The 27948-nt window shown below is 31.7% G+C and overlaps 1 protein-coding gene across 1 annotated transcript in view; it reads right to left on the bottom strand.

Moving 5' to 3' along the window:
- LOC118187466 (protein neuralized-like) overlaps positions 1–27948 on the bottom strand; it is an 86905-nt gene that overhangs the window by 46239 nt on the left and 12718 nt on the right. The window contains exon 2 of the mRNA XM_035357700.2: positions 13696–14205. Coding sequence (XP_035213591.1) covers positions 13696–14205 — 510 coding nt within the window. The remainder of the gene's footprint in view (positions 1–13695; positions 14206–27948) is intronic.

The following is a 27948-nucleotide window of genomic DNA, read 5'->3' as shown; positions in this document are numbered from 1 at the left end:
AGGTAAAATTATACATGACTACACCACCAAATGCAAAAATTTAGATTTTGCAAAATTTCTTTTTTCATATTATATTTAGCTTCAGAGAGGTTGAAAGCGTCATAAAAAAAGAAAAGGGTAAAATTTTATCCCTAAACAATATAACAACAATTTATAGATATTTGCCTAAACTTATAATCATATAGACATACATACAAACGTAACCACTAGCATATAACTAGCACTAACATATAATCCTCGACTAAATAAAATGTTATAAACTATAAACAACAAAAAAGGTTATTATCAAAAGCTTTTTTGACTGTGGTATATACTAAAACAATGTCCAACACATAAACTCACTTGACATTCCGAACACAAAGTTGTCACACATTTGCATATTCTTTTGATTCTGGTAGTGTGACTACCCAAATGTGGCACATTCTTTGGTCATTTCTTCTCCCAGCAGTGGGTGGAACATTGTCCAAAAAATGTCTTTTGATGAAATTACTGGTGGCTTATTGTAAAAGCAATTCTCTGCTTCATCTACCAGATCGAACTGGAGTAAGGGTTTCATGTTTTCACAAAATTTGTTTGGCATAATGTTTATAATAAATTCTTTCAATGACAAGTCATTGTTTCCTGTTTTTACCAGAAATACATAATATAAATTCAAAATAGAAATGTCTAACAGGTGAAAAAATCTTTTTATACCACTTCATACTTTTACGAACACTCTCTACAAAAGATGTCAGTCTTGTCTATAAGTCTCATATTTGTGGTATAGTCCAATACACAAGCTGGTTTCATAAGCCTTTCTTATGATCTATGACTCATTTTCCACTATCTACCAATGAATGAGGTGGATAGTGGAAAAAAAAAATGTTAAAATTAAATTTGTGAAATGTGGAAATAAAATGCATATCCCTTTTATCTTTTCGCTTTTAAGCCAAAATTTTGCCGTTTTCTTCAGCTTTATTTGACAGCATCTAAGTGTTGTAAATTGTGAAAAATACTTTTTCTTGACGGTGCCACATACACCAATGACATTTTCAACCAAATAGTGGTGCCAACTTCAGGTTGGTATACCAATTATCAGTATATACAAGATGGTTTCCCCCCTTGATAATTTTCTATGAGCTTTTTCACTATAGTGCCCGAGAACCAAGTGTTTCATTGTGTAGTATATCTCTGATGGAACCAGTGTAAACCAAAATTTTCAAAATAATTCCAGTTTCACGATCACACAGGAAAAACAGTTTTGGTCCAAATCGATGTAATTTTGAAGGTATATACTGTCTGAATGATAACCTGCCCCTGAACAAGAGATTCATCAAAACATATTTTTTTGAAATGGTGAAAAATATGTAGAAAATTTGGTGTTTAGATTTTCAAACAGATCTCGAATTTTCCGCAGATTATCATTTTTGGGTTGGCTGTAGTTATTTGAAAAATGGCAAAATTGCAAATTTGTATGTATCTGCCATAAGTTATATATTTGCTAAAAAAAAATCTGTTCGAATCATCGCATTTTCCGACCAATACTCGGAACATGGTACTCTTCTTCACTTGAGGTATCAAAAAACATAATGCTAAAAATGAATAAATTTCGTCAATCATTGTGTTTACCCACCATTTTGTTTCGGGCCTTGATGCATCATTCTGGTCTCTTGTACAAAATAAGCAGAATATCTACTGGTTTCATTTGCAATTATTTGTACTAGGCCCACACCAAAAAATTTTATGATATAATCGTATTCTTCAGCATCGTCAACCACATCAGACCTATCACTCACTCCCACACTTACACTGTCAAAATTATATGCTTCCCTTTGAAATTCGTCACATTCTCTCCAATGAAAACTAACATTATCCTGGCCAATAGTATCACTGGATTCAATATTACATTCGATTATATCTTCGTCTATGTCACTATTTCTTATCTTTTCCTTGCCATTTTCAAAATCAGCAAATAAGCTTCCATAAGTACTAGTACTATTGCTATTGCCGCCACTACTATCTTCAAATCTCACCCATTTGTTTGCAGATGATGAAGGTTGATCCATGACAGTTATATAAAAACGGAAGAACAAAAATGCACACATGATCTGGATGCAGCAGCCTTATTAGAACTGACATAAAATCTTGAAAATGTATTATTTGGGGATTTATATAGCCCAGCCACACTTATGCAAAAAATGCACATAAAAAAACCGAGCTTATTTCAAAAGAATAAAAATGCACACAAATCTCAATGCAGCAACCTTATTATAGTTCAACTGGCTCATCCACAATAATGAGCACAAGCACCCATGCGCCATTCAGACCGATTTATTCTCAAAATAGGGTGGAAGGATGGGCGAGGTGTTGATGGACATAAACTACTGAACACCATGACAGAATTAATTTTCTATATTGCTGGTGATGTAAAAACATAAACAGATAGAATGCAGCCATTGTATTATTTATTAAACAAAATCCGAAACTAAAAAATGTACGATTTTTGGGGGGTATTTATGATATTTTATAATTAGTTATTTATTATGTTATAACTAGCTTATTTTTGAGGCAATTTGGTATTTATCAATATGAATAATAAATGATTGTTGTTTTATAATCGCTCATTGACAACAAAATGTTGCTCGACAACTGCTTTAAAACTGTAAAATGTCTATTGACCATTGCCAGAATATGCGGCAGACTAGGTAAATCACTTACTGATGACTGTAGTAGTTAAAAGGTTAAAGAATCTCATATTATAAATGTTTTAATTATTACTGTATCCACCAATCACACTGTAGCTTAGAATGCTCTGCATGCGGCTGAGCTTTAGAACTACCACTGCAAAAGATCAATATTACATTAGCCTGTTACAACCATAATTCCTAATTTCAAAGAAAAATTAATAACTGATTTCATGACATTCATGGAATATTAATCCCATTATTTCTCTGTAAACCACTCTTCTCAAATTTCAGAAAGAAGCTGACAGTAAGGCAAATCCAAAATTTTCGGTTTCAGACTGAATGGCCATCCACGTCTTCAGACTAAACATCATGAGTTTTGATACCAGAAATCATATAACTTCATTAATACCTCCATCATGAAGTGGCATTCTTCAATGTTCATATACGAAATGCTGTTTTTACACCTGTAACCTTTACAAATCATATATAGTACAAAGTCTGTAATCCGGACGTCCATTATCTGGAACGATCTATATCGACCTCAAAGGCCACAAACTTTTTTTTTTTTTGTATGCTTTACGCATGTGCACATTGAAAGAAATGTTTAATAAAGTAAACAAATAAATATTAAGCTTTTTTTTTGTAAAATTTGACACCCTTTAGATCATAATTGCTCTTTACTTCATAAATTATGGTTTCATATTTTTAATTGTATAATTTCTGCATGCCATCTTACGAGATTTAAACTGATGATCTATAATCCAGAAAAATCTCCAATCCGAAACTGCGAAATCCCGACGAGTCCGGATTACGGTCTTTGTACTGTAAAATATTTTTGTACAACTTTATGTAGACTGTGAGTGGCAACAGTAGAAATATTTGTAGGATGATACTGTTTTAAAAAGAACGTTTTTAAAAAGTGAATAGTAATTTTTTCTTTTATTCTTAAACAGAAAAAAATAACGTTGTGATGTAGCAACCACTACACACCTATATATCTTGATTTGGGCCAACGTTGGCTGAGGAGTATGATCACAGAATACTGGTAGTTTGATATGAATTCAAATCCTGGCCAACAGGTTGGATGCATGGGAATTTCATGGTTCATATTCATGTTACAAATAGGGAAATATTTGTAACATGAATATGAACCAGTGTTCCTTAAAAATTCCTCCACCAAGGTACCCCTTCCCTGAAGGCAGACAGTCCTAGCACTTTGCTATAATCAAATAATCTAACACATCCACTTTAGTTTGTCTTCAGACAAAGATTAATAATATTTTCTGCCTCTATATGAGACAGTGTTCATTCACAAATGAGGTACTATCAAGTAGACATACCTACAATAACAGAATTAGTATCACAAAATTGCATACTTTCTTACTATCAACACCTGCACTGAACAGTATTCATGAGGCAAAGTAGTTTGTCACTAAAATAGTTACGCAGCAACCCATGATGTTGCTAAAAGGTATTTGTGTGGCAAGCCAAGTATGCACATACCACATGTTTATACTGACTGGAGCATCATGTCATTGTTTTACAATGCAAATATGCATTGCTATGTGCAAGTCTGCATTCTGTGCAAGTTTTTAAATCAAAACAGATTACTCTGCACATAGGGATAACTAAAATGGAAGAAAAAAATCTCAAAAAAGGTAAGTGTTTTATTACCAATGTTTCTAACGTTTTCAGTTATATTGTTTGATTGCTCTTGTATGGAATTCTTAGTGCATTGTACTTTTAAAAATGACTGTTTTCTTTTGTGTATTTAATATGTTGAAAATGAATTTACAAATATTCTAGAAAATTTTCAACAAGTTTCCAACTTTTGGTAGAAAAACAGAAAGTACCGAAAATTCTTTAACCACATTTATGATTTTACATATATTTTAGTGTTAATTCCAATAGTACAGACTGCAAATGCACATAAATGCAGCATTTTAAAATAACTAATTTTTGCAGATTCAAATTACAAAAACAATTTAGACATAACTGAGAAATAGAAACAATGCAAATTGTATATGTATGTTAGAAGTGATTTTAATGACAAATATTTTTGTTAATTCACACCACTAAACTCATGCAGTTCAAGTAATTTCAGAGCCCCCCCTCCCACAAACTGGAACATGTGTGCCCTCTTTAAAACTAATTTCCTCTAGGGTGTTTAGACTATTATGTAATTTACTACCATTAATTATTTTATTGCACAGTTAAAAATTACAGGCACTTATGTAATATAATTTGCATATCAAGAGTTTCAAAATTATGTAATTTTCCACAGCCAAATAAAACACAAGTTAAGCAAAAAATTCTAATGTGAAAAAAGTAAAATGCTTTGTGCTCAAAAGAAAACTACATCTCTAAAATTTACATTTGGTATCAACAAACTGAACAATACCCCCCAAACCCTTCACGACGGGAATATCACATTCTAGCTGTGAACTTTGTACTGTATTTGTTATAGGCACTTTCAAAGTTAAAAACCCTTCCTGAAATTCGCGAAAAATATCACAACATGTTGCAGTTCCCTTTAAAGAACACATGCATGCCAGTTCCTCGGTAATTTCAGAGTTCTCATCAACACCTCTTATAAATAATACTAATTGAGCAGTATCATTTATATCAGTGCTTTCATCCATAGCTATGGAGCAAAATTTAGAGTGGCCAATCTTTGACTCTAACTGTGATGTGAAACTTTTATCAATATCTTCGATTCTAGAAGTCACCATTTTTCGAGATAAGCTTACAGTCTCAAAATTATTTTTCTTGTCTGGACATAAAACATCACGAACTTGGAGCGTGCCTTGTTTAACAAACTCCCCATCACCAAGAGCTTTATTATTTTTAGCAATAATGTATGCTACAATGTAACTTGCATGTGTAGATGCTTTCTGGATACTGTTTACCTTCTCGAAAAAATTTTGTTGGCCTGATAATTTTTTACAAAGACTTTCTGCATTTTGTTTTCTTTCATATTTGGACACTGCATCATAATTGCAATTCTTATGCTTAGATGTGACATGACAGGAAATGTTATATTCTTTGAAGACTGCTACAGCTTCATTGCAGATGAAACACACTAGTTTATGTTTTACAACTGTAAAAAAAATATTTCCATGTCTATTCATCATTACATACATGACACTCTGAATCAACTTTTCATTTTCTTTTAAAACTTTTCATTTTTTAGTAGCCATTTTAGGGTTGAAATATTTTACGAATAACCCAAACAAGCACTAGCTACACTATACTTTTAATAATTTCACCACTATTCACAATGATGCTATAAGTCCGCAATCTTTCTATATGCAGTCAATAATATTAGAACTCGTGCCAAAAGAAAAAGCCACTGGCTGGAGCATAAAATGCACAGTCTATCCCATGTGAGGTCTAATTCACCTATATTGGATTCAAATATGTCTGCTCCCCGAGAAAGAGATAACGCTTGTTGGTGCCAATCTATAGCTATAACTAACAAAGAACTTCCGCTTTTAACACTTTACCGATTGAAAGCTGTCTGTGCTTGCTATTTCCAGCGATTTATGTTTTGTAGAACAAAAATAGGAAAAGTAAAAATATCCACAGTCCTTTGGGAAAAAAAAAGGAAGAAAAAAATAATATTTGAACAAAGTAGAAAAGGAAAGGAGATATAATACATAAATATATATTTATTTTAATTCGCCTCAGACCAGCAAATTAAATTTCCATATGCGGGACAGATGAAACCTTCCGGCAGGCCGGAGTTTGGCCCTCCCTGGTCTAGATGCTAATGTTTCATTACTTGTGAAATACATTTTGAGGTCGGGCTTTTTAATTATTCCCAGTAGAATAATTAATCCTAAGAATCCCCTCATTTTAGGCACACCTACATGAGTAAACTTTGTTGACAAGGGATGAAGATGAGTTTTCACTCATCTTTTGTTCATAGAAATTATTAGCTTCTTCAACTATTATGTTCAGTAGATCATCGAAAAAATAGTGAAAAATTCAGTTTCATTCACATAACTTTAAATTAATTTTATTCCTTCAATTTACATAAATTCATAAGGCTTCAACTACTTAACAGATCAAGTTCATGATGGAGTATGAGACAGAAGCAAATTCAATTCAGCAAATTCAAAACCATCAGTCTCTGACAAACTTTCAGTATCCAAATAGCTAAACTCACTTGTCTTTGGTGTCAAAATAGCCACTCGGGCTCATTTACCACTCAAATATACTCTGTTTAAGTTTCTCTTAGTCACTGCAATTTTAGTTTAATTCTCTTAATCTGCAAAAAAAAACTTAGTCTACTTTCTAAAGATGCAAACTGAAAACACACAGGAATTCCTAAAAACACAACTCCACTCCCAATCTTCCCATAAGAAAAAAAAAAAAAAAAAAAAAAAATGAAGCATTTAAATTGTCCAATGTTTATATCACGTGAAGCCTCAGCTACATGTCAGCTGGGTTTTGTTTACTTTATATCCCCTCACCCCCGTTCGTACATCTGTGGCCAACCTTTTCAGGAAGAGTGTCACTTTTTTAATCTGCAAAAAAAAAGTTATGTTCCAACTTTTCCAACTTATGTTCTTACTTTTTTATGTTTAACAACTTATGTTTCAACTTTTTTATGTTTTCAACTTTTCCAACACACTAAAAAATATTTAAAAAAAAGGGAGAAAAATGTTATTTATAGGCTGATTATGGGATTTTTATACTAATAGCACATTTTTTATGCAAGTCTGAGTAGTGAACATTTATAAAATTATGTAAAAAAATAAAAGAAACATGCAAACTATAGTTTTATTGTAAGTAAATATTTTTAAAGTTTCAGTCACTTAGCTTACATATAAAATAAAAATTAATAATATGGAACATTTAATTCCAAATAACTATTAAAACAGTGAGTACTTAATTAATGTTGTTTTTGAATATGTAATTTTGTTTATCAAATCATCTATATTAGGATTTGTTCTTGAAGATGCTAGCAAAATTAGGTGTTTTAGGTGCATATCAGTTAATCTTGAATGATATTTTGATTTTATTACATTCATAATACAACACATTTGTTCACAAACATATATTAATCCAAACACATAATAATATCTGACAGCCAAATCATGTAAATTTCAAAAATCGCTTGTTGGTACAAATTTCTAAAATTCATTAGAATTTGGATCACTTGCAGTTGAAATAAGTTCCTTGTATTTGCTTTTCAATCTGATGGCAGCCATGATGATCGGCTGTGACACCACTCTAGACGACTCCGCCAATGTTGAGGGGTCAAAGGCAAACGTCTTAAAGACCTCTCTGAGTGTAACCCCACATCAGAATAAGTGTTGTGAGATGGTAGACAGTACCACAGGACGTATAGACATGGCTGTAGTGCATTGAATAGTCGACAATAATACCACTGGGATGGTTCGGGCCTGGCGAACAATCATCCTATCTCGCCTCGCATTTGTTGTCCTTGGCCTTCCAGAGCCTTCATTTCGTCGGCAATTTACTTGTAGTAACTATTGCTGCCAACATCCTTGCAAAGCAGTAGCTGTACGCTGCAGGTGGCGGCCTATTGCTCAGTATGATAACCCAGCTTCACGCAACCCTACAATGCGACCACGTTCGAAGTCGTTTAGTTGTTTGTAAGGTCTTTGATTTCGTCATAATGGCATATTTAGTTGCTTCTTTACCAAATTCCAATGGCAGCAACAAAAAAAAAAAAAAAAAAAAAAAAAAAAAAAAAAAAAATTCAGTCTCTGTTACCGGTTTTATACTTTGTGAATTGCACACTAGAAATGCGCACTATGATTGCAATTCCTGTTCATTTGCCTTGAAACTTTGACCATTTGCATGTTCAATCAATATGTTTTTGCATACCAAATTTCGTCACAATTGCAAAAGTCCTTGGTGCTTCGGCTTTTTTTTTTTTTTTTTTCCCCCAAAAGAGTGTATATTATATTTATACATAGCACTGATCCAACATAGGTACAGTCAAATACCGAAAATTTGCCGACCTGAAATCCGTGTTTTCTCTCAAAATATAAACATTCAGTTTATAGGTTCCGGAAATCTCAACACTCAGTACAAAATATCGAAGAAAAAATACTTACCAAATAATGACATCATAATTACCGAATAATAATGAGTTATAATGGAAATACCAAATTATTGACATCATGATAAAAGTTTTTTCGCTCTCTAATCTGCATCGAGATAAAAAAGCAGAAAATTCACTCAACTCTTCTTTCAAGTTCATGATTCACGTTGTATTTTCTGAGCTTTGTTATTTCACGAGATTATTTGGTGCTGCCTTCTTTTTTTATCCAGATATTTTGTGGATAAATTAAGAATATTTTTAATTTCAGCCCTTTTTAATACAATAAGATAAGAAACACACTCATGATTTTACTGCTTGCAACACGTGAAAAACGTAAACACGTTGCATTGACGGTAATGCAAATAGTGCAAATTCTGCAAAAGATGGAAGCAGGTGCTACTCCTCGGTTTATAGCAGAATCGTATGGAATTGCAACACGATTGTGTATGATATATGGGAAAATAAAGAAAAGCTGTTGAAATTTTACAGCGAGAGTGATTCTAACACCGGAATCTGAAACCGGAAATCTTTGCATGAGGTGAAATCGGCAAACTCGATGCTGTGTACATATAATACAATGAATAAATAATCAATTTATATATGTAATAATAATTTAATGCATATAATAAGTTATTGCAATAATGGATAGGATTGGGTTACTTAATTATGGCAAAGCACACGAGGGCTATCTGCCTAAGGGGAGGAATGTCTGCGTGGAGGACTTTCTAAGGGAACTGGCTCGTATACACGTTACACATGGGGAAAACCAAGAAAACGCCCATGCAGCCAGCCCGTTCACGGGATTCGAACCTCGGACCGAACTACCAGTGTTCAGCGTCTTTACCGCTCAGCCACTGGTGGGCTATTGCAATAATGTATATAATAATTGAATTAAATGTATCTAATACGCCTTATTTATTTTGCACTTTCAGTCTGAATATTATAATTTATCTTTTCTGTTCTGAAATCTGCAAAATCCTAAAATCTGCGCAACCTCTGCGGATTTCTGGACTTCTACTGCATTTTGACACAAAATTGGACATTTTCTGAAATGACATAACAATCTTTTTTCATATCTCGATTCTATGTCTCAAATTATACCTAAATATTAAATTTTGTAAAATGTTGTAGGTTATAATTCAAAATTTTTTTTGAAAAATTTATAAAAATTACTTTAAAATATTAATTTTAAAAATTAATCATAAAAATGGGTGAATTTTATTTGGAATGAAATTAAATTTCAAAATGTGAAAGGAAGAATCAAATAAATTTAATAAAACAAATATTAATAAATATATAGAAGATTCAATTAACATGGAGGAGCTAAAATTTAAGAGCTAATTTTTTAAAAACTACTCATGCAATTTTTACAAAACTTGGCAGTTTGGCATAACTTGAGTCATAGAATCAAAATATGGGAAAAAATTGGCATGTCAGTTCAGAAAAAGTCCGATTTTGAGTCAAAATACCTATATTAGAATAATGCTATATATAAATTTAATACATATCCTAAGTCATGCTTTTGAGACATGAAAAACACAAGTTGAATTTTGTCAATCGCCCAGAACAGGTGATATAGAACTACCCCCCTTTTTGGGGGGGGCACAGTGTACACCAAATTAGCCATTTAACTCTGAACTTGCTTTATCTACCTTGCTCTGACGAATTATCTTAACAATAAAACACAATGAAAAGAAATTGAATTATCTTCACAATGAAAAGTCTAACTACAGTAATATATGCAAGAGATAAAATTTAACTAAAACGTTTATTAGCCTAACACACTAGTCCATGGATTCCTAATTATGTCAATGATGTCCAAAAGGTTGATAGCCAAATATGTATTGGCAAATGATTGGCATAATCAAGATTTCGATTATCATAAAAATTATAGGTACTTTCCCATTTTGCTAGCCCCAAAAATTGTACAACCAATGCCAAACAGAATGAATATCCTCGCTGGTAACCTTCAACACCTCATTTTCAAAACAAGTTGCAACCATTTCTTATCAGATTGATTGTTTCTTTCAATACTGGCACAGAATTTTTACCAGATAAATCAATTTTATGCCCCAAGGCCATTCGTGGTAATTAAGTCAATTAGGATGCAATCACAATGCTCACCCAAAGGTGAAAATATAGACAAGGCAAAGTCAAGGGTTAAATTCATCAATTCTAATGAGAATACACTATCGAAGTTTACTTCTGAGTAAGCTATACGTACGAATTGAAATAATTCTTGCATTTAAACTTGTATTCCATAAGATTTCATTTAAAATTCAACTTGAAATTAATGTAGATAATTACTGAGAGAATTAGATTTTTGTACCGTAGTTTATGTGAGATAAGATCACTTGGAGTCGCATGACATGAACCGGTGAATCAAGATGTTGAACCATGAGAGCATAGTAAATTCTTAAATTAATGTCTTTTTACAAATTTGCCTCTATTTATTGTCTTTTTACAAAATTTTAAACGATATTAAAATGTTTATGCCTTCAAAATAAAAATTCTTAGAACTAACATTTGTTAACATATTTTATGTATACTTTTTATGTTGTCACCAATAAAGTCTGCTTGGCGAGATTTGCGCCGGCAAAATGGAAAAGTACCAAATTATATTAATGAAACTGATAATTATTTACTAATATAAAATTATATCATGTCATACAGAAGAAATCATAAAAAATAAACATAAGAAAAATATACAAAATTTATTTAATACATAAAATCAATAATATTTTTAAACACATTTTTAAAGCAATAAGTGCAGTATAAAAACAAATGAAAGAAATGAAAGAAAACATTGAAAAAGTATGAAGAATGCAAGACTTCCTCAGAAGATACTTTTTTATATGCAAGTTGCTTTTAAAATTTAAAAAGAATAACACACGAAAATTCAAAAATATGGAGAATACAAAATTAATAAACTACTGCAACATCTGCACGTATTCTTTCATGAATGCCAGCTGTTGAAATTTGTTAAGAAAAGTTGTGCTTAAATGGCAATTATGTCATCAATATGTTAAGTATGCCCCTTACATTTGATAAGACTGCAACAAGCTAACCTACATATGATTTCATCACTTCAAAAATGGCACCAAAATAAATACATTCAGCATCATTATAATGCACCTGCTCACACTCTCACTTTTGACATGCAAAATCATACCAGAAACCCTCTCCAATGGCAGTAATTTTTGACAAGAAAGGTCATATACCAGATTCCCCCACCTCCCAATAAAAGTCTCTCCCAGTGCCTTCTTTCCTAAAATGAAAAAAATAAATAAATAAATCAGAGAGGAAAATGGATTTAGCAATGTAACTGAAAGCTAGGTAAATATGCAAGGTGATACTGAATGTTTTTCTAAACATCACTTTGCCATGCGTTCTTAATCGCGGGAAAAGTCAATAGAATCAGTGTAGCTATCTAATGGAGATTATTTTGAAGGTTAAGTCAATAGCATCATTTTATGCTGTCTAATGGAGATTATTCTGAGGATGATGGAAAAAGAAAAAGTACATTAATAATTTTTTTAATTTCATAATCTTGTGTTTTCAAAATTTTTATAAAATGTTCAGCTAAAAGTCTTTTAACTTTTTCTCTTAATTACATTATTCCCTAAACTGAGTTTAAATACAAATATTATATGGGATGTTTGAAAAAGATAGCTACATGCTTTATTTCCTTGAATACTGATGACAGACATTCAGTTCTAATCGCTAAATTTGTTAAGAAAATTTAGTGAGAACTATTGAAAATTACAAGTAGAAGGAATCTGTAAAAATAAGCTTTTTACACAGACCTGCTAGGACAAAAACTTTAATTAATAAAATATTGGTATGCTTTAACTAAAAATAAAAAATTCATACTTGCAAAATTTGTGGATATATTCAAAACTGAACTTATGGACCAAAGTAACTCATGAAGCTTGAGAATATTAGGGAGCAGCTTTTTAGCTGTTGTTTTTCTGTGTTGACCAAAATAGCGTCTGATATTAAATTAAGGAAAATTCTGAAAATTTCATTTTTAATTAACTAAAGCAAAATTAATAGTTTAACTGGAATTTTTGCTTTATGCAAACAATAAAGAAGTACTTTATAGAAGTTATCCATTATAGTGGGCCATATATTATTGGTGGTACGTTTTTGGCAGCAAGAATATTTTTTATCACAAAATATCTCCAATGACATTTTTGTAATTCATATCTACTGTTGTGTAGAATGTTCTTTCCAACAATCCATAAAAAGTACTGAGTTGTCAGTCACACTGCCCTCAATTACTTCCACTAAAATTTATGCATTCCTAATTTCAAACATTTACAAGTAAAAAAACTCTCTTCTTTCATGAAAAATATCACTAACAGTCCACTGTTCTCGTAATAACCTTCCAACATGATTTTTTCTATTTAATGCAACTACATTCAATAGCAGAAATACAAGTTTTATGAGAATTTATTTTTCAAAAATTTTCTTTGGTATAGCACACAATTCTTATGAAGTAAATTTGAGTTTCTGAATTACTTTTTGTTCACTTTCACCTATTAGTACTTACTTCAATTGTTCTTTTTCTCAAGACCAAAAAAATTATTGAAATGAATATGTGATTTGGTATAACTGAGAAGTACCATATTTACTTTGCGAAAAACATTTCAGCCATACTGTCAAAATTTTTCTAATAAAATTCCTTATTTGTGAAACCATGTATTTAGATGTTTATATCTAGAATGAATATGTTATAACCACCTCTTTTAAAAAATTTAACGTATGTTCTACACCTTTTCTTTTTCAAAAATGTGGTTTCATATGACAGTAACATCACTCTCTGCAAAGGAATATAGCAATTATATGTCTTTTTTAAATATTCAAAAATCAAATAAACATAAAACAACATGAAAATCAAATAAAAATAAATTTTTTGACTCTCAAAAAAATAACTGAACTTACCAAGGAATTCAACAGCCACTGTATTTCCATAAATATCAAGGACGGCCCATAATTTACCAGACGTATTAACACCACCAAAAAATACACCATGTTCCTCATTATCAATACCATAATGAACATCACCATTCTGGTCCACATAGTAAAATAAAATTGAATCTTTCTTGACCTGACGCTCTGCTATGGCTTTAGCCCAGTTTCCATGCATAGATGTTAAATCAGGACATGCATATCGAGGAAGTTTAGATTTCATAGACACAGGATCATTCATTGTAAAACCTATTCTTAAAGCTCCACTCCAGTTTGTTGATATATCTATAAATTTCACAAATATCTGTTCACAAACCATAACCGGGCGATCACTAAAAACAATTCCCTTACAAAAACCTTCGGAGCGACATGCTACTGTTCCATTTTTTGACAACTTTACGTTATCACCATGGATTTGATGAAAATGAAGAGGGTGATAATTGTTTCTCATTCTTAGTGCCATGCCTTCATCAGAAGGTGAAACTGAAATAAAAGAATTAAGCTTAAGTACCATATACAGAAAAGCATAACAAAAAATTACACATGAAAAATTTTATAAAATGTATATAGCAATGTACAATTAATAACTTTACACCAGATTTACCATACAAAAAAAAAAAAAAAAAAAAAAAAAAAAAGATATTTTACGAATTTCTAATTAAATCGGAATTTTTTATTAATGACAGGATTTCAGATATAGCATGAAAAACGTGTAATCTAAACAGCTCCTATTTTGTTAATATAACATTAATTTACATACATTCAAATCTAATCAATAATGCAATTAATTTTCTATTTTGTAATTAGCAAGCATGAAATGCACTCCCAAACTATTATTATTTATCTTAAGTCAGTAAACATTATCAACATAAGAAAAGAAAATATACTTTAGTAATTTAAAATACAAATTTAATTTATTAAATAAAGATTACATGATACATTACAAAAATAAAACAATCTTTTTTCAAATCTTCCTGTAATTTTTATTTATTCATTTTATTTTATTTTATTTTATTTTATTTATTGCACTCTTCTTCTCCTGAAGTACACATAGATCTGTTTTCACTTAAAAAAATTGTAGAATTGCGGAGATTCAGCTTTGTGCAACCCTTGGCAACAACAGTTATCTAGGAAATGCATTTCTCATTGTCCCCTTTAGAAAAATTTCAGCAAAATTCTGTATTCATGCAAAAATTTTACTGCAGTTTCTTTTATGTCTAGCAAATTCCACAAACTCAATGTTTAACCCTTTGCGACACAGTGTGTCCGGTCTGGACACACCTAAAAATTTCCTTCTGTATGCACAGAAAAATTGAATGAAAAAGGATTTATAGGTTACTATGAACCTTCTTTATTTATAGTAGATGGCAGCTCAACACAAACCAGTCCAAATATTTTAGCCATGTTTAGTTTTTTAAGACCCTCATTTTTTTAAGAAATCTTCCAGATTTTTTTTAGGGTATAAAAGGAATTGTTTGAAAAGAAATTTATATGTTATTTTTTTGGCTGTATGCTAATCTTCTTATTCTATATTAGTTTTAAATTTTTACCCTGAAATCTTGCCTAAAATCAAACAGCGAACCCTAGGTGTAGCAAGACTGGGCTCACCGATAATCTAGGACAACTGAGAGTCTGTATTCTTTGTTTGTCCGTATCTCAGCGGTCATTTCATTGACAACAATGCTCATTTTAGCACTCTTTTCGAAGCTCTATTCAATCAGTGTGCCACTTTGGGCACACCTACAGAATTAAAACGATAAGTGCTATCTTCACAAATTTTACTTGTGTACTCCTCTAGGTATAATTAGGCTGCCTACTCTTCTTTTTTTTTCCCTATTAAAACTTTGATCTTAAAAGGTAGCGTGCCGGAAAGAGTTAAGGTAAAAAATATATAATTTGTTTATAAAAACCATTCGAGCTCGAAATACAACAAAAAATAAAGATTACAAAAATGCCCACATTATTGACAAAAGGATTATTATAAGAATGGCTACTGGAAGAATGATTATGCCCACAGCTGCCAGAGTTTGGCACATTCAGAAAATCTGGTGGTTTCAACTAAGGTGTACCAAAAGATTTTTTTTAATAAAAATACCATGTAATTAGCATACTTTTACTATGCAATATCAGAAAATTTTATAAAAAAAACTTTTACTAAAATGGCAAAATTACATGATACTTAACAGAATTATTACAATACTTCTGACTATATCAGCACACAGTACATCTTTTCTCACCAGGGGTAGTCTTTAAGCTGGTCCACCTTCTCAGTACACACTAAACATACTGTAAAATGTCAAAACAGTGAACAGGAAAGTTAATTAAAATTTGTATTCTTTAAGTAAAAACTTGAATTCAAACATTTCCAAATATTTTCCTTGCCTTACAATTGGCAAATTGGTGATATTTCGATGTCTATTTCATTATTCAGGTGTTGTTCTACATACATTATGGTAAGATTTCATAAATGCAAGATCTCATTTTTAAACCTTGGGTAATTCTTAATCAATTTTTCCTTACAAAACTTCTCCTTACAACTAGACACAATGACCAAACTTTTTCAGTTGTATGACAATATCTGGAATATTGTTCTAGGCACTATTTAAAATAAATTGCACAATTTCAAAAAAGATTGCCCTTTAACATCTCTGTTTCATATTTTATAAGGCAGAAACAGAAATAAATTATCCATTAACAAGCAAATTTTCTTTACTACTATCATAATGATTATTATTTAATTGGCTTCATATTTACTATTCAAAAGATTCTATGATTAAACATACTTGCCAACATACGACACTAAAAAATCAGGAGATTTTTCTCAACACAAAGAGAATTTTTAAACAATAAAAATATACTGAAAGAAAATATACTGAAAAAATACACTGAAAAAAAATGAATTAACTTTAAATAAGAACTAATTAATATCTGAAAGTTCAGTTATTATTTCTTAAATGCAAATAATGCAAAAATACTTACATATAAAAACCTGTTTTATTACTCATACCTTCTAATTATAGCAAATGAGCATTGTCTCTAATCATTAAATAATACTTTAACCAGATCACTAATCACTGATTGCAAAATATGAATGAAATTCTGCACTGAAGAATTGTGTTAAGAACGCTGAAAAACGGAGCATACAAGAAAGCAAAAAGCTTTCTTAAGGTCCGAAGATAAAAACATAAATATTCGTTCTTTAAAAGATAAACTTAACGTTAATCGGAAAATGTGTCCCTTTGTCAAACACTTTTTAATTTTACTTTGGGAGAGATTTACGCTTACATTTTTTAGTATTTGCCAATTAAATTGCTCACAGGTGCAGAAATTACTTAATTTTTCTTACATCTATTTTTAACATTGGAAGTAATAACTAAATCTCCATTTACTTAAGATATTTTATAACTTTCAATGCAGACTTTTACTCTAATTTTAGAAGCATTCACTTCTTCCTCAAAAAAATGTAAGATGTGGGTTCCATGAATCGTGGATTCTAGATAAATATTTCCCTAAAGATAACTGTGTTTACATACTTATTTCAGATTTTTTCTTATTTCAATATTATGCAGCTGTTGGAATTGTTTCAATTTTTCCTTCCTTTTAGAAATCTTTTCAAAATAATAACAAATATCAACAATGCGTTCATCCACGCTTACTTCCAGTAAGTGTGGAAGAGTGGCAAGAAGTTGACCCTTTCTTTATCAACTACTAAATTTATGAAGTGAGAGGTGCACCTTATAATTAAGCTTTAATAATTAGCTGTGCTGCATATTAAAGCCTGTCGGATTTTTTCTAGAGTTGGGACAGAAAGTAAACTACTCTCAATTTCTGAAGATTCTGGATTTAAAAAATGAAACTATTGGGTTACAGTTTTGCATTGGTATTATTGCTTCCATCTGTAGACAAGCAGAATGGAACTGTTTTAAGGCAATTAATATAACAGAAAATTTATTTTTCATACCAATTTCTTGAACACATTTCTTCTACAACTGAGGCCGTTTTTGTCCTTGCTCTTGAGTATTTCTCAGCGATTTCACTGACAGAAAACATTTTTCTAAATAAAGTTGCAGCATGATCCGATACACTCAGAGGCAAGTTGTGCTCCAGTAAAAAAGGAACAGAACAGGCATGCTGCATTAGTAATTTTTTGGTCCTTTTGTTTCCACAGAAAATTTTAATTTTTCCAATACAATTCGCATTGTCCTTGTGTATGCACATGCTTGAGAACATCAGCCCTTTCACTGTGCAAAATCGAAAAATCGCAACGATGAATGCATTGCAATATTATATGCTATGTATTGCAATATTATATTTTCTTGATGAAATAATAGAAGAAAAGTCATCTGTGCATGATTTTTGAAAAGTACATGAGTAATTTACATTTTGTCCAGACATAAAGTAAGACAAAAGATCATCGTTTCTTAAACGGTTTCTGGAAAGCACGTGAAGCTTATGCTGCTCACTGACGAGACAAACAAAATAACAACCTCAATCTTGCTTTGTGCTAATTGGTTAATATATGCCAGATGATTTTCAGCAGTGCTTGATTCTTATTGGAGAACTAGAATATAACATTTTCGGATACGTATTTTGGACTCACACACAAAGCAGAAATGCACCATATCTCACTGATGAAACGACTTCTTTTTTTTTTAATTTGTATCAAGAGAAAACAAGCCCTTTCAGACGACAAAAAATCATTTTTTTTAGGTGCTAATAATGAAGTATTAAGCCAAGCTACATAAAAATCATGAAGGAAATTTTTAGAATAAGAGAAAGTCAGAAGAAATATGTTGCAAATCAGGCTGGCAGGAGCATGGTCGGAAATCAGGAGTCTGCCTAAATCAGGAGAGTTGGCTACTCCGAATAAGGAAGGCACAGCAAGGATGCTGTTGAAATCTAATGATTTCTTGGATGACTCCCACCATTGAAAACAAATTTCTCCCTTCAAGTCAGATTTTATAACTAGTGAGCCTATTCCAATTTTTCACAGACCATTTGTTTCTATCTGTGCCAATAATCCTCAACTATCTCTGGATCACCACAAATTTTTCTTAAGTAAATTACTGAATTATGAAGTTATTCATTCCTATTTACAGTGAAAAATGCTTTTAACTCTGAAATTCATTTTATAAATTTAATCCTTTGTTCAGAGACAGATCTATATGTTTCATTCTAGGACACAATTTCCATCAGGCCAAGAAAGCATCCAGAATAACGCAACTGTAGTGCAACAAGCAGCAAAGTAACACTTGATTTTCTTATTTCACTAATTAAATGTTCTACAGTATTTAAGCTATATAAGTAATTTTAGTACGATGCTCCTACGTCTCCCAATCCCTTCCAATGAGTGGGGCTTAGCAAAGTGAGCAGAGTAATCTGACAGATGTTGTCAAGAAAGATATATGATAAAATGCACTAATGATACAAATTTTTATTAACTATGAAAATATAAGATACAATAATGAGAAAAGAAACAGGAAATATATGATACTATATAAAATACATATACATGAGTACAATACAAATGAAGTGTGCTAAGTCAGGAAGTTTGAGTCACGGGTGAGGTGGGCCACGCAAGGTCTGATACTTGCATCCTCAGGTAAAATAATATAATCTAAGATGTTGAACTCATTTAACCCTTTGCGGCATGGTGGGTCAATATATGTCCCACTTAATTAATATTTATTTTCTCAGTTAGCAATTTCCGTTAGAAATTTGCTAATCTTTTAAAAATAATCTATTTTAGTTATTATTTTTCTCAGTAGATGTTACTACTACACCAGGGCTTAAGTTTATATGCAAAAAATATTCAAAATAGGATCACAAGAGTGATATCCATGTATCTCGCATTTTTCAATATTTTAAAAATTTTGGTATACAATTTATGATATGTATGATTCTTTTTAATATTCAAAGGTATTTTATTTTCAAAAATCTTAATTGGATTCAATATTTTATAACATTAATTTTGCAGTTGAAATAAGTGGGTTAAAATTTGTCTCACCACGCACTTGAATTTCCACTCAATAGATGGCAGCACTCACGATTATTTTTTCTTTTCTTTTTTGCATCTACTTTTTTCATGATTGCTCGTGCTTTTACATCTGTTGTATGCTCTGATGTGCTAAAATGTCTAGGATAAAGTTAACAACTCAGGAAGCTTTGGATCTTTTTGCCGAACTGCCATCCGATTGCGACTCTGCTTCAGATGTCAGTTCTGATTCAGATGAAATTGAAATCCAGGAGAGAATAACTGAGGTTGAAGTTATTGCTGAAGAAGAAAAGGAAGTAGTTATAATTTGTTTCGCTTTTTAAAGACACAGACCCATCTATGCATGTGGCACTGTAAATATGGATCGGAAGTATCTACCCAAAAATTTAAAAGACAAATTTATGTCAAGAGAATATATAGACTTTTCAGTTAGCGATGATTCAATTTATTGCATAAAATGGAAGGATAAAAGATCCATTTCTATCCTGTCTTGCTTGGAAAAGGCAACTGAAATGAAAGAAATTAATAGAAAAGAACGAGATGGGAAGACAAAAAAAAAAAAGTACTGTGCCCAAACAGCATTATTTCATACAATAAGAATATGGGATATGTCGACTGATTGATCAACTGAAAGGACTATATGAAATAGGCCGCAAAAGCAAGAAAATGGTGGCACATGATTTTTTTTTTACTTTTTAGATGCGAGTATAGTAAACACATTTATTCAAGTTTGTTCGCGAACCTGATCATGATGTAAAAACAATGAAAGATTTTCTTCTCTCAGTTACAGAAGGTCTAATGGCACTTGCAGGCAAGAAAGAGCTGAAAAGAAAACTGAAATCCCCAGTTCAAATGAAAACTAAAAAAACGGTCGTACAAACAGAAAAGAGACTAAAAAATGTAAGTAAAACGCCAAAGAGAATGAGCAGGAGATGATGTGTATATTGCAGCATATCGAAAGAAGAACGACAAACATTTTGGATGTGTGAAAGTCTTTAATCCGGACTCGTCGGGACTTCGGCAATCCGGATTATAGATCCTCAGTTTAAATCTGGTAAGATGGCATGCAGAAATTATAAAATTAAAAATATGAAACTGTAATTTATGAAAAAAAGAGCAGTTATGATCTAAAGGGTATAAAAATTTACAAAAAAAAAGCTTAATAGATATTTGTTTACTTTATTAAACATTTTTTTCAAAGCGCGCATGCATAAAGCATACATTACCCATAGACGAAATTAGAAAATTGCAACCAGAAAACCATTTGATGTGTATTCGTGATATTTATAATGACGAGGAATTTGATTTAAATCATATCAAAGACGGAGTACATCGAGATGAAACACTACATTTAGTAAGGAATTATATAGTAATAAAATAAAAACATCTGCCCTGAAGATAACGATAGTGCTAGCAGATCAACTTCCAGTTCATTGCGCGCCGCGACGTTCCCCGCATCCCCCCGGCAGAGCAGCATGAAATTGATAAACAGATTTTGGAATGGTTAGAGAAACAAAGGATATGCCTTTATCCATTTTTTGCAGCAATTCCACTTTCTGTTTGATGGACATTGAAACACGCTTTCGCTTTGTAGATCCTTTGGCACCTCCAGAATCGGAAATTCTTTTTGACATAATCAAAAGTTCAAGCTTACTTTTATAAAATTGCTCTAACAGTCTGCAGATAATAATAAGCTGGATCCAATTAGAAGATTAAGGAACAACGCAATCTGCAACATTACCTGAAATAGATAATTAGATAATTTTAGCTTAGCTTATACCGTTCATTATACATTAAATGCGTATGCGTAAACGTATTTTGCGCACATGCATAAATGCATTATTTGTTTACTCATTCGCAGAAAGTTTGTAGCTTTGAGGTCCAGATTATAGATCATTCCGGATTATGGACGTCCGGATTAAAGACTTTTGACTGTAGTTCTTGGCCTTCGTGAAGAAATTTTTATTCATCCGGTTAATAAACTCCTCTACACATTCAATTTTTAAGTCATTATGTAGAGTGTCATTAGACACACATAGACTCCAACTACTACGGATTCTCCGTAGTTTCTACGGAAATTCATGAAAAACTACGAGCTACGAAAAGTATGGAAAAAACTACGAATTTTACAGAAACAAGAGCAATAGAACCAGTACGCAAAACGGAACCAACTAATTCATCCGATGATTGGCTGAATACTCGTGTTATCATATATCACGTGTTGAGTGCGTTCCTAGTTTTGAAGAATTAGCCAATCGTAGATCAGTAACTCCAACCGTTAACGACTTATCAATAGTTCCACCCAATTGTCTGTCTCCTTGCTCACACTTGGGGGGGGGCTGTGTGATCACCGAGGCAAGCGGCAGCACGATCGCTGCGCTCCGTAAAAAAGTGAAAATTTTTCCTTTCCTCTTGGTGATTATCAAATAAATTTCTTTGAAAAATGTTTATTTTTACCCTACAAAACCTATATCATTCCAATGAATTTCGGCTCCAATGTTGACGAGAATAAAACAGCGGACAATGTAAGAATATACTCCAAAAGCCTGGAATTTTAAGATAAGTACTTTTCTTTCATCTAAACTAAATCAAATTTCTATAAATAAGTGCCTTTAAATCAATAAATCTTAATTTTTCATCAGTTTAAAGCATACTGTTCTTTGCTATCTGTTAAATGTCCATATGTAAGGGATGTTTTATTCTTCACCGCCTTAAATCAATTTTTAGAACTATGAGCTTATATAAATAACAGTGTGCCTCATTGTGTTATATTAACATTATTTAACTAGTAATAAATTATGATAGTAAAATAATTAATCTTGTAATAAATTATGATAGTTAAATTAATAAATACTGTTTGTGTTTTTAATACATATACTCAGTAATTTACACACATAAATATATATATATATATATATTTTATTTTATTTGTTTATTTATTTATTTGGGTGTATGCGGTTGTGGTCTTGTATTGTATATGGTTCTATGTTGTTAGTCTGCTGCTGCTTTTTGAAAAATGTATGAAAATGTTGAGAATGAAAGTAGCATAAGTTACTTTGGTTAAATTAATATATACTTTTGTTTGATGACCTTTGTTGATATCTCAGGATGCAAGCGTACATATTACTTTATATTCCATGCTAAATACCTTGATACGAAGCATTTTAACACCGTCAATATTTGTTTTTTTCCCAGTAACACATCTATTCACCATTACCAAACACACTCACTACACAAACACACCTGTGAGACACTATTTATTGTAAATGAAGACAGTTTCTTCTCCTTTTAACTACACTCATGGACACAATCGTATTTTAGGATATTTTCTACTTCTTTTCCTTTTCTTTCTATAGGCCCTTTTTTTTTTTTTTTTTTTTTTTTTTCCTCCTTTTTTCCCTCTATTATTTTTGGGCCATTTATTTTAAATTTTATTTTGTCCCATCTTTTCTTCCTGGCCTTTTGAACTCGTACAAGATGTACGAAGTTCCTTTTTACTCTCCTCAAATACGAAATTGCCCCTCTTTCTATATACCTTTCCTTCGCACCTATGCTTGATTTTTCAACCATCGGTGCAGAAAGATTTAGCGGGTGCAAAACAAGACATCTGTCTACTTTGTCTGTCTGTCTGTCTTGTCTGTCTCCCAGGTTCCTCGCTGATGCGTGTTTAGTCTGCATTCGGCTGCATTGTGTAGTTTACGGCGAGAGCTTAGCGTGTGTCTTGTGAACTGTGAATCAGGTGAAAGATTTTTAATCATAATGCTGCCTCGAACGAAGAAGCCAAAATTATCAAAGCAGAAGTTTAAAAATTCATATTCTTCAGAATTTCCATGCATTAAAGCGTCCGAAATTTCTGTGAATCACGCACACTGCAGTGTATGCAACAAAGACTTCTCAGTTGCTCATGGCGGAAAAGATGACTGTAAACGGCATGTGTTTTCTCAAAAGCATATAGAACTTGGCACCGTAAAATCTAAAGAAATAACAAATTTCTTAATAAAAGATGATGAAACAGATCCTATAAAAGCCGAATGCTATTTTGTTCGTTTTTTAATTAAACATAATCTACCGCTTTCTGTTTCGGATCATTCCAAAGAGCTTTTCAAAGCAATGTTTCCGGATTCTGTCATAGCAAAAAAATTTAGCTGCGGTCATACCAAAACTGCTGCTATTGTGAAAACGCTTGCAGAAAATACTGTTGCTGATATTATAAAATCAGTGTGCAGTACATCATTTTCTCTAAGTACTGATGGAAGTAATGATAACAATGATAACAAACTGTACCCATTGGTTATAACATACTACAGTAAAGAAAAGGGAGTGATAATTACTTCATTGATTTCTATTTTAGAATGCACGAATAATAGAGAAGGTATTTTTAATTGTATAAATGAAAACTTTAAAAACAAAGGTTTAGAATGGAAAAATTGCTTATCATTTTCTTCAGATAATGCTAGTAATATGATTGGAAAGTTTAAAGGTGTAGCATCATTTATCAAAATGCATCAACCAAGTATAATCACCCGAGGTTGTCCGTGCCACCTCTTGCATATAGCTGCAAAAAAAGCTACTGAAAAATTAATTGGCTCAGAAATTGAAATGTTGATAATAGATATATATTTTTACTTGGAGAAAAGTTCGAAATGGAAGCATAGCTTCAAAGTTGCTCAACAAATTTTGGGACAGAATGCAAAATCTCATAAAATTTTGAAATATTGCAGTACGAGATGGTTGTCTCTTTTAGAATCTATAACAAGGATTTTGGAACAGTGGGATGCTGTGATAAATTTTTTTGGAGATAAACCAGATAACAGTGAGAATGAAGGAAAGAGATTGCAAAACATTAAAAAAATTTTACAGTCACCGACCACCAAATTGTACTTGTTATTTTTGAAAAATACTTTGCCTTTGTTTATAACAGTAAATATTAATTTGCAACAACACGCTCCTTATATACATAAATTGAGAAGAGAACTTTTTGAACTTTTAATGAATTTATTTGTTAGATTCGTAAAACCATCAGTAATTTCTAAAGAAAATGAAGATGTTACTTTAACGTCTATTCCATTTCAGAAGTATAGTAAACAAAAAGAAAATGAAAATTTAGTGATTGGTGCGGAAACAAGACTATATTTAAAAAATGCCAAGTTGAATGAAAGTGAAGTGAAATCATTTTTCAATTCTGTGCGAGCTTTTTTTGTAACTGCATGTTCATATATAATTGATAAATTTCCACTGAGTGATCCATTTCTAAAACATGCTGAAGTTGCTGACATCAACTTGAGAACTGAAGTCTCATTTTCATCTGTTCTTTACTTGATGAATACTTTTCCATCCATTATTGATGAAAAATGTCTTAATCAAGTAGAAATTGAATTTTCCATGTATCAAGTAGATGATTTGAAAGAAATTGTAGATTTGCGTATTGATATAGCATGGGGAGAAATTGCCAAATTAAAAAATATGAATGGGTGTATTAAATACAAAGTATTGCCTTCTGTAATGCTTGCTGTCTTAATAATACCTCATTCAAATGCAGCTTGCGAAAGAATTTTTTCTATTGTTAAAAAAAAATCAGACGGAATTTCGACCAAATTTAGGTCTTAAAACTCTTGAAGCAGTTTTGATTGAAAAAATAAATATGCAGGCAAATGAAGAACTGTGTTATAAAAAAACATTCTCAAAATCAGAACTTAAGCTTGCTAAGCATGCTACATATAAATCTTTGCATTCATAAATTATGTGTATTTTGTTTAATACTTATATGTATCATTCTTGGTTATTTAAATTTTATTTCCCTGTAGAAATCATATCCAGAATAAAGATATGATTTATAGCTTCTGATTTTTTCTATGATTAGTAGTGATTTGAAGTACTTTTTATTAGTGAATGCTTGAGGAGTTAAAAGAAAATTTCTAATTAAATGTGCATATAATTTACAAGGTATATTTTTAATTATTCAGTTTTATATGTATATGGATTTTAAATGTAATAAAATTGATTACAATTAATTATTAATTTAAAATTAATGAATGGTTAATTACAACATACGCTACACGCACATTTTCAAAGTTGTAAAAATGTCGTTCGCGCGTTGACTACTGACAAGGTTTGCTGAAGGTTGGAGTCTATGGACACATAGACGTGAGCCTGCATGATTAATCCTAGGTATCTATCTATTGTGAACATTTTGTAGCTTATTCAGATCTTTTGTATTGACCGCCACCCAGGTGGGCAATGCATAAGTAAAAACTAGTCTGACGATAGCTGTAAATACATGTCTTTTTCTAAGCAGGTCCAGTTTCGAATATTTACCTATTAAAGGAAATAGATTTTCCATCGTAGAGAGACCTTTGCTGCATACTTTATTAATGTGATCACTCCAAGTGAACTTGCTATCTATGACGACACCTAGGTAATTGGCCTTTTTTTACTGTGGGGACTTTAATTTTAAAGAGTTTAAGTCTGGCAGTGATGGGAGTCCTTTTGGCTTTTTTCTGAACAATGAGCAACTGTGACTTTTGTGTGTTTATCAAAATTCTTCAAACAGTGCACCAGTGTTCAATCTGTGGCATTATAATCTGAAGTATATTGACGGCATTTTGAACACTAAGTGATTTTACAGCCAGGGCCGTATCATCAGTGTAGCAACCTACAAAACCATTGGAATCAGAGGAAACAAGCGGAAAATCTGCCACATAAAATATACACAAAATTAGGCCAAGATAGACCCTTGAGCTATTCCTGCGTTAAGTCTCTTCTGAGTAGAGTTGTCATTACCTATATTCAGGAAAAAAATTCCGATTCTTAATAAAGGATCAGATGAGTAAAATTAAATCCCTGTTGAAATCTAAGCAGAATAATTTGAAAATAAGCTCTCGTGCCAAATGCAGTCGAAAGCTTTCATCATGTCTAGCATGAGTAAGGCGACCTTTTCATGATTATGAAGTGCAGATCCAATAAACTCATTTAAGCGAACAAGATGCTTGGTAGTTGAGAGAGTTTTTCTAAACCCGAATTGTTTGGGTAGAAGCTTGGCCAGTTAGGGATTGTATTCTTCGCAAAATAATTCTGGTAAGAGATTGATTGAGCTAAAACCTTCAGGTTTTATGATATCTTTGCCTGGCTTAGGTAACAATATAGCTTTTGCAGTTTTCCATTTTCTGGGAAAATAATTATTTGTAATGCAAGCATTAAGAATACTTGTGTATTTAGTAACAGTGTTTAACGGTAGATTTTTAATTGCGATATTCGTTACTGCATCACAACCTGGAACTTTCCTGTTCTTTAAATTTCTTATAATTTTTTAACTTCATTAGGCGTAGTTTAGATAGGGTTTGTTTCTTGGGCTAAGTCCATTTTTCCAGTTGTGTATAAAATATCTGATATCATAAGAAAAAGTGAGGTTGCACGGTTCCAGATTCGGTATGAACTGCTTTTCTAAGTGATCTGCCATTACATTATCTTTATTAGCTAATGTAATTTTATTTTCTCTGTAAATAGGCTTATCACAACTGGATTTTCTTTTCAGATTTCTAACGAATGACCAAAATGCATTGTTTGATTCGTTAAAACTGGCAATTTTATCATTCCACTTCTCATCTCTATATCTGTAAATGTTCTCTTTAATAATTCTATTAAGCTTATTAAGTTCTCTTTTGATATTAGGATTTCAAGATATGCATTAGGATCTCAAGATATGCACCATCTTTTTCTGAGTTTATTCCTCTCTTTAAACCGATTTCTTATGTAATGTGGGAGCCTTTCTGCATTTTGATCATCAGGGAATTTCCTCGTAGCATTATTATAAAGCTGCAAGAATACTATTCGTGAGAATCTCAATAGCAAGATCGATGTCACTGATGCTTTTAAGGTCACTGAATTCGAGAGAATGTTTTAAGTAGATAATCATTAAAAATGGTCCAGTCAATAGATTTTTTGTATTTTGCAACACTACATCTATTAGTGCATAATGTAGCAATAACTGAAATGTGGTCAGCAGTGAGCTCAACTTTAACTTCAAGACACACAGGAATCGAAGCGGTGGCCAAAATAAGATCTAAAATATCTCCTCTTCTGGAGTTGTCCAGTAAATACGTATGATCCATCGGGGTGAAAAAGTAGATTGGGTAGTTGTTAATAAAATCAAATAGCTACTGAGATTTTGTTTACTTCCGTTATCTTTATACGAAGGAATAAATTGATTAAAAATAGATATAATCCTTAAATTT

This window comes from Stegodyphus dumicola, chromosome X2 (genome assembly GCF_044657685.1).
Source record: "Stegodyphus dumicola isolate Sdum_Otavi_A_Nest chromosome X2, ASM4465768v1".
In the NCBI taxonomy this organism is placed as follows: domain Eukaryota; kingdom Metazoa; phylum Arthropoda; class Arachnida; order Araneae; family Eresidae; genus Stegodyphus; species Stegodyphus dumicola.
The sequence above is the reverse complement of the archived record's forward strand: the minus strand, read 5'-3'. Positions and strand labels throughout refer to the sequence as shown.